Source organism: Centroberyx gerrardi, chromosome 23 (assembly GCF_048128805.1).
Source record: "Centroberyx gerrardi isolate f3 chromosome 23, fCenGer3.hap1.cur.20231027, whole genome shotgun sequence".
NCBI classification, from domain to species: domain Eukaryota; kingdom Metazoa; phylum Chordata; class Actinopteri; order Beryciformes; family Berycidae; genus Centroberyx; species Centroberyx gerrardi.
In genome coordinates this window covers 1,545,630-1,554,433 of record NC_136019.1, presented here as the reverse complement: position 1 = coordinate 1,554,433, position 8,804 = coordinate 1,545,630, and the positions used below count along the sequence as shown (strand labels likewise).

The 8,804-nt window shown below is 40.4% G+C and overlaps 2 protein-coding genes across 3 annotated transcripts in view; one reads left to right on the top strand and one right to left on the bottom strand.

Moving 5' to 3' along the window:
• Positions 1-255: 255 nt before the first annotated feature.
• Positions 256-8,804, bottom strand: part of LOC139919989 (uncharacterized) — a 23,150-nt gene continuing 14,601 nt past the window's right edge. The window contains exons 2-4 of the mRNA XM_078291690.1: positions 2,611-2,663; positions 1,529-1,888; positions 256-1,190 (exon numbers count right to left, since the gene is read on the bottom strand). Of these exons, the coding sequence (XP_078147816.1) occupies positions 1,048-1,190; positions 1,529-1,888; positions 2,611-2,656 (549 nt within the window). The 5' untranslated portion in view covers positions 2,657-2,663 and the 3' untranslated portion in view covers positions 256-1,047. The remainder of the gene's footprint in view (positions 1,191-1,528; positions 1,889-2,610; positions 2,664-8,804) is intronic.
• Positions 6,940-8,804, top strand: part of LOC139919990 (uncharacterized) — a 27,156-nt gene continuing 25,291 nt past the window's right edge. Inside the window, exons 1-2 of one of the 2 annotated variants that reach the window (XM_078291666.1) lie at positions 6,940-6,995; positions 8,406-8,458. In XM_078291666.1, coding sequence (XP_078147792.1) covers positions 8,413-8,458 — 46 coding nt within the window. In that variant the 5' untranslated portion in view covers positions 6,940-6,995; positions 8,406-8,412. Of the gene's footprint in view, positions 6,996-7,049; positions 7,126-8,405; positions 8,459-8,804 lie in introns of those variants that run through there. The other variant, XM_078291665.1, reaches the window with a different exon arrangement.

The following is an 8,804-nucleotide window of genomic DNA, read 5'->3' as shown; positions in this document are numbered from 1 at the left end:
CCTGCAGTCAGCTGTCAGTCACATGACTATAACAACATTAGTGATGCAGATGTGTTGGAAACAGCACACACACACACACACACACACACAATTAATAAAGTTGTTGAAAAACTTTGATCTGCCTGTTTACTGTAAATAGAAGTCAGGTTTTTATTCCAGATTCTAGTAAACTCTAATAAACACACAATGGAGAACAGCTTGGATACAACTACACACAATGTCCAGCAGGTGGTGCTATAATCACATACACACACATGCTGTATAAATAAAGTTTATTGTTAGTACCTCATCAGTATTTGGTCAAAGTGATAAACTAGCAGCCATAAGTCACCAAACTATCAGAGGAACATCGATCCTGATGTGAAATGTTTAGAAAAGACTAACAAATAGTTTTATTCCTGTTCTTTGATCTCCTTTAATGATAAATACTAAGAGACTGGATCTGGAATCCTAACAAGGATTCAGGTTTGGCTGAATCCTTGTTAAATCCACCTGGCTGTGTAAAGTAAAACAGACTCTGGGTCAGACTTCAGATTAACTCCATCCCAGACACTGAAGATCTACAGGGACTTTCCACTCTGTTCTGAGTCTCAACTGAAACTCTGCGGACTTTTTAGTGACACATTATAGTCTCTTGATAAGAAGCTGAGTATCAGCATTGGCCTGTTAGGTGTTCCAGTGTTGGTGATACTCACAATCTGTCTACTGCCAACAACAACAGATCATTTCAGAGGGCATTACATAAAAAAATATTGTATTTATTATACAACTGCTCATAATACCAAAGAAATCTTAAGTCTTCTTGAAAAAAGGATTCACAGTTTCTGAAAAATAGACACATCATAAAATACTTCCAGATGATAACCTTTATGATGGAGAACATTCTTATCTCACATAATTTATCTATTGTTATGTGACACACAGACAAAACAAGGCTGCATCTCAAAACTTATGAAAATCCAAATATTGGAACTTTGCAGCAGTAAACAAATCAGTGAAATCATGGCTGAGAGAGTAGATGGCACGTTTTTCCAAACGGTGGAGATTTCATTCTAGCAGCAGTCTCTTCATGCAGAGTGGAGCGCATTGTGAGGAAATGTGTAGAAACAAAAGCACCAATCCAGCGAAGAGGGCGGTCACTCCCCGGCTCGGTGGCTTGGTTTTCTCAGCTGTGGACTGAAGCCTGGCTGCTGTTCAGAGATCAGACAAATACTGAGTGATTAATGTGAAGAGGAAACATTTTACTGTAACAATCTGACAAGAGAACAGAAGAACCACAGCAGATCAGACAGGGGAGCGAGCCTCTCTTCACTTACAAGTAAAACAACAAAACAGACTTTACACCTCACCTGACCTGCAGTACTACAGTGGGAACCATGGTAACAGTAGTACTACAGTGGTATCCATGGTAACTGTAGTGCTATAGAGGCAGCTATGGTAGAACATCACTGTTTTCTTTTAAACCAAATAAGCTGCTGAAATGAACTTAGTGAGGAAAGTTCCACTGAGTTCTACTGATTCAACTCACCAGTGACGGTGAGGGAACAGTCACGGAAGTTCCCTCCATAATCAGTGGACACTTCACACAGGTAAACACCCGAGTCGTTAGTCCTGAGTCTGGACAGGTGAAACCTGATGTGTCCTTCTCTGAGTCTGTGTTCGTGACATCGCACTCGTCCTGCAAACTGCTCATGTTGAGATTCTGGGTCTTCAACACCGTTTTGTAAATAATATAAAGGCTTTTCTTCATTAAGAGAGACCTTTGCACAGTAGATGGTAAGTGAGGAGAGAGACATGTCGGGTTTGGGTGGGAAGATCCATTCCATCGTCACGTTACCGTTCTCCTCTGCCTGATAGGAGATCTGCTTCACATTCACAATGAATGTTCCTGTGGGAGAGAGAGAGGAAAGTGAGGAACAGAGAGACTGAGAGTGTTTACATGCTCACCAATACTCTGATATGAACCTGATTAAGGAAACACTCTGTCTGTACAGGTTTTGTTGGAGATTTTTAGTGTCCATGATGGTCTAAATGCTGTTTCAGAGGCTTTTCCACCACCGAGTGTGGTTCACAATCTACAGTCCAGTATCACTGTCTCTAGTGCCACCTTGTGGTGTCATCATGTTGTCTCCATCTATCTACATATCTGTCTGGAGCTGGGACAGGCAATTATGTGTCAGGAAGAACCAACAGTGTGCAGGTTTTCATTCCAACCCTACAGCAGCTGATTTCACATGTTGTCTATGTCCTGATGTAGAGAGACATGATAAGCATTGACCCTGAATGCTTATTTGACCCTGAAGGGAAAATTGTGTCATTACAGCAACAAATAATTGAGGTGTAGGTTGATGAACAAAGTCTAAAACAGTACTAAAATATGGATAAAATGGTAATACATGATACAAATAAAATACAATAAAATCAAAGTAATTAAGAATGTCTTCGTAATCCTAATAAGGAGTTTCTACTTGCTTAAAAGAATTCTGACTGTATTGCTACTGGCAGAGAGAAAGACAAAGAGGTTGTGAGGGTAATGAAGTGAGAAAATCTGTTACTGAGGCTGAAAATATGTTTATATTTCTGGATAATGAATTGAAGGTGGAAGCTGACCGCAGACACAGGATGAGAGGAAGAGCAGCAGCAGGATCCAGATCATCTTCTCCCTGTGAGAGCAGAGGACAGAGGGGGAGGAGTCATGAACATGTGATGAAACCTAAGTCATCTCAGGCAGTAGAGCCTCTCAGATCCCTTCACACCTCCAGCCGTCCTGTGGACCGACAGCAGACACTGAGCCATGTGAGATATGAAGTCTGGGTCTGATTCACCTGCTGGAGCTGAGAGTGGAAGAATTACCGGCTCCCTGTACTTTATCCTGATGTAACGATGTTCCCTTTTGAAAGAAACAACATTAACAGCAACCGCCGCATGCAGCCCAATGCTACTTTTTACCTTCTGCCACATTGTTGACACCATCTGCAAGTAACTCTGGGTATATGTAATAACACCTCCACCTGCACCTGGGAGTACCTTTCGTCGTATGTGTACCTGTGCACTTTACAATGACAATAAAGTTGAATTGAATTGAATATCACAACGTTTGTTTACACTGCACTTCCCAGGCAGGAACCCTTAAAACTGTATAAAGTGCCACTTATATAGTATATCACTACAATGCAGAGGGCAGTACAGAACACGTATTGTACTAGGGTGTGAAAGCCAAGAGGAGGCGAGACATCAATGGCCCGGCTTGCACTAGGTCAGCCTAGTCTAGTTTGACCAGCACTAATTGATGATTTTAATTGGTCTGTCCTAGTCTAGGTCAGAGGAAGCAAGGTACAGTCAGCAAACACAATGTCAGGAAAAGACAAGACAGGTTATCTGGATCTTCTTCACGTTTTCAAAAGAGGAAGAAAGGTAGGATATGTTATAGGTTATGTTAAACAAGTGATTGATTATCCATATATGGAGAGATAGCAAAGATCAGGCAGCTGTGTGTTGGCGAGCCGACGTCAGCGGCCAGATGGACACTGGAGTGTTGCTGGACTGACACTTGACTGGCTGGTAGCTTCATGGTTAGATGCCTACAAGCTAAAAACCTCATGTGTCCAAATGTTGAGCTTTGCTACAGTCAACATAATATTGGATCACTGTAAACAAAATGTTACCATTTCTCTCCAGTCTGGCAGCTGGTTAGTTAATCCTCCCATTCAGCTCTATTTATGTGGGCTGCTGAACATTAAATGCAAAAACGAATTCCCTTCACATGAAACGTCTTATTTTCTACTTCAGACATTGTTTCCCTTAAGCTTGAGAAAATTTTTTAAATTACATTTTGAACTTGTGTCTGTATATTTTAGTAATGCTAGTAGACTCCTCGAGACATTCAGAGAGGATGAGGCTTTTCATGATGATCTTTGATGTGGCATTGAAAATATCAGCTTCCTAACAGAAGGACATCACAGGTGAAATAATTTACTTCTTAAAATAAGTTATGCTTAAAGTTAAGTCTCCACACCTAACAACCAAACCAAAGTGTGTTATTATTAGGTTGGAGTATGAGGTAATGAAATATATACCTTTTGATTAAATGTAACTCATTGGATTACAACTGGATTTGATCTTTTTTTTTTTTTTTTTACAGTATAGAGACAGATGAGTGATGAGCACATACTGTATATCATATATATTTAAAGTTGTACATATTAATTGATAACTGTGTCTGTTTATTTTTTGCACAACCTGAACAAGAGAGAGGAGGAGACAGAGAAAGAGAGATGAGTGGAGGAGAGAAATAAAAGGCAAGAGAAGAGTTCAGGAGGGCAGACGAGGAGAGAGACAGCAGACTACAATATACTGTCTCACTGTCGGCCTGTACAGACTGCTGCTCCACTGTTTACTATGCTGCTTCATTTACACCCGTATGTTCATGTCAAATTGTACCAGATTGACTCATTTTGCTGTTTGCTGACCCCCCTATTATGGTTCTGTGACAAGCTGAAATCCCAAAAACGAGCGCAAAGGGCATTTGGCTTTGAGCCAAATTGCGCGTTTTTGTACAGGTCCACTTGTATAGCTATATACACACCCTATAATATGCAGATAATAATAATTCCATGTGAATCGTTGACTTCTGCACAGACAGGCTGTGAGCGGAGCGGAAAACTGACTGAAAACTGAATGAATGGGCGGTGCAGACTCATGTTTACCCACAGGTGAAGTTTTGTATTGTTGGGCGGAGCTTCTCGGGCGGAGCTTGTGGCATTAGCGGGAGAAAACGTAATACGGCATAGATCTGAGAGAAGGGCAACAGCATAGAACGTCACGTGTACTCCCGTCACTTAGACGATTGACTCTTTGAAAAAGAGAGGAAAGTGACGGCTAACTCTGATTGGTTCTCTGTAAAAGGGGGAAAGTGTTCACCAACTCTGATTGGGTAAAGAGAAAGCATGAGTGAATGATAAGTAGTCTTCCTGATTGAAATGACGTAATACTTCACTTAATGAGAGAAAAGGAAGAGATGAAACAACTGTCAGTATGTTGTTCGGCCAAAAATAGTTTAGGGAGAAAGGTAAACAGATTATTTTACTGTGTGGAGAACAACGTTTCTTATCAGCTGACAGGATCTCTCTTTCTCTCTCGCATAAAGTTTTGTACAGGTCCACTTGTATAGCTATATACACACCCTATAATATGCAGATAATAATATAATAATTCCATGTGAATCGTTGACTTCTTCAGTCTTGAAATATACAGACGGCTGTTTCTCTAACGGATCAGACTGACAGATATTTGACCTGTTATCATCTGCATCTGCACTGTGTTACATCTTTTAAACGTTTGATCAGTGAAAGTTCAAGCTGGAACTCATCAGAAGACAACAGAGAAGTGATGCTGACAGATCCAGCACTCCGACAATAAAAACCTGATTCCTTCATTTTTTCACCAAAACCCACAGTGAACTGGTAACGTAACCTAGTTGAATGAGAAGACCAAGTAGTGGATCAGCTGTGAACTGAGACCAGGAAAGAGTCTCTTACCTTCAGGTGAACACTGTCTGTATTTCCAGTGACAAACATCCAGAGAGACAAGATTTCTCCTGCAGTCCGTACAAAAAGAGAAGGAGCAGAGATCATACAGACAGGCTGTGAGCGGAGCGGAAAACTGACTGAACACTGAATGAATGGGCGGTGCAGACTCATGTTTACCCACAGGTGAAGTTTTTTATTGTTGGGCGGAGCTTCTTGGGCGGAGCGTGTGGTTTTTGCGGGAGAAAACGTTTAAAAAAAACGTGAAACTGACAGGAAGTCGGTTGAAGCTTTCACATCAATATAAATGAGATTGTTTTCCAAATTGATTCTCCTGTTTACTGTAGTCAGGTTTTTATTCCAGATTCTAGTGAACTCTAATAAACACACAGTAGAGAACAACTTGGATACAACTACACACAATGTCCAGCAGGTGGTGCATTAATCACACACATACACACATGCTGTATAAATAAAGTTTATTATTAGTACCTAAGTAGAAAAGACTAACAAATAGTTCCTTTTTTCCTGTTCTTTGATCTCCTTTAATGATAAATACTAAGAGACTGGATCTGGACTCAGGATTCAGGTTTGGCTGAATCCTTGTTAAATCCACCTGGCTGTGTAAAGTCAAACTGACTCTGGGTCAGACTTTATTTGGATCGTCCAGTGTTGATCCTCAACTATCAGGAGACAGACAGTCTGTTCAACAAAGAGTCTCTACAGACTGAGACTCTAAACCTGATCTGTTTCTGGTCCTGATCCGGGAGAACAGGCAGCTGAGTTTGATATTACTGTAATACAACCACTCAGAATACCAAAGAAATCCCAGAATTAATGAGATTCATATTTTCTGCAAAATAAATGCATCGTAAAATAGGCTACTTCCAGAAGATAATCTGTCCGATTGAAATCATAATTATGTCACATAGTTTAGCTAATGTTATCTAAAAACGCCTCATGTTTGGTTCCATTTTTGACAGTCACAGCTGTCTTGCACACAATGGTAAAATAAAAAACAGTTGTGTTTTTTTCATAAACAAAATCGCATTATAAAGGCAGCAGAAGCCACTTCAACCGTTGGTTCCAAATACAGAAAGTTGCGTGTGGACACGGTCCCTCTCTGTGTGACAAAACCCCTACTGATTTATCTGTGTGATATTAAACTTCCTGTTCCAGCTGAGTCTGTTATTCAAATGCAGGTGTCAGTTTTAGACTCTGCAGCCTCCAGTTTGTGTCTGCATGTCAACTGCATGTCCGTTAACGGTAGAGGGGGCGTCACTAACTGAAAACAGGTTTTTTTCTTGTGTAAAGAAAGGCTGCTGCTTTGCCCACAGCTGCAGCTCTGTATCTCTGTATCTCTGTATCTCTGTTCCTTTCTCCACCTGTATGGACTGCAGGAGAAATCCAGTTTTTTCCTGGATCTATTGGATCTATTGGATCTATTGGAAATACATTATTCACCTAAAGGTAATCTTTCTTGATCCATTCCTTGGCCATCTCATTCATGTAGGTTAAAACTTTATATGGACTTTTTGCCTTCTGGTAGATAAACAGACTGCAGGCTGGTGCATTTTTCCTCCTTATTAGTTTGGATTGTGTGAATATGCAGTAAGTTTGATTTATTTATTCAAGGATGATTACTTCTGTTTAGTAAATGTATGGTTTCTTTCTTGATGTATATAATGGCCATTTATTCCTGATAATTGTTATTGTTTGTTTAATTAGAATGTTTGATCATGACTCAGGTAGGCAGGGCTGATATGGATCCTGCTGGATTAATGATCCAGTGTAAAAAGGAATATTTAATGTTGATGTTGAAATACCTTGAAATTGTGAACAGCCTATTGATTTGTTACCAGCCAACCAATCCAAGCTAATGTAAAATGGTTGTCAGGTGCTCATCTGTCCTAATAGACAGCCCACGGTCTTAATAATCCTGTAAACCTGCATAAAAGGCATTAAAAAATCCCTTAATTTAGTGTCTCTGTGAATCAATCCATGAATAAATCCCTTATAAACCCATGATAGTAACCTTACTTTTTTAAAGCTATGTTATTTTTAATGGATAATTAATGTTTATGTAATGAGAAATTAAAGACATTTCAAATGAAGGGGTTTGTTTCGTACCCTCTAGACCTTCCAGTCTGCAGTCTGCACTTCAACTCCCGTTGTTTTGAGTTTCTAGTCACATTAACAGGCGCCATCTTGTGGTAAAAGGCCGTGAGGCCTGCTGCAGAGAAACAGCTGAGGTTAGAAACTTGGAAGATTTTTACAACAATATTACTTTGAATTTATTCAGAGAACCAAACAAAAAAAAATCCTGCAGGAATTTATTTGTGGAAGTTTTGTCCTGCAGGAATCCTGTAGGAGCGACCAAATCCTGTCGGAAGTAGCTGCAGGATTCCTAGAGGACTGTGACCGGTCCTGCAGGAACTCTTTAAGCCCTGCATTAATAAGCTAATTCCTGCTGGAGTCCTGAAGGACCATGACCTGCAGGATCTTAAAATTCCTGCATTATTTAAGTAAATTCCAGCAGGAATCATTCAATGAAAACCAGGAAAATTATCACAAAAATTGGTGTATTAGCATTATCATTATTTATATTTTTATATAATGTATATTTGGTGTCAAATGAAACATGTTTGGTAAACAGCAGTGTAACAAGCAGGATAAAGTACAGGGAGCCGGCAATTCTTCCTCTCTCAGCTCCAGCAGGTGAATCAGACCCAGACTTCATATCTCACATGGCTCAGTGTCTGCTGTCGGTCCACAGGATGGCTGGAGGTGTGAAGGGATCTGAGAGGCTCTACTGCCTGAGATGACTTAGGTTTCATCACATGTTCATGACTCCTCCCCCTCTGTCCTCTGCTCTCACAGGGAGAAGATGATCTGGATCCTGCTGCTGCTCTTCCTCTCATCCTGTGTCTGCGGTCAGCTTCCACCTTCAATTCATTATCCAGAAATATAAACATATTTTCAGCCTCAGTAACAGATTTTCTCACTTCATTACCCTCACAGCCTCTTTGTCTTTTTAATTTGTTACATCTGTATGTTTACATGCACACCAATACTCAAATTACTGTCAGTAAGGGACTGTTCGTTATTTATGAGAGGGGGGGCTGGGATGTGACTTTTTTTTTTTTTTTTTATCTTGACCCTCCCCGGAGCTACAAATATTTTTCCCTGAGCCTCCGTGAGTGACTGGGGGAAAATGCATGACCCTCCCCAGTGAGAATTTTTCCATTGAAAAGACTATGGTCACCGGTGAAAAGACGT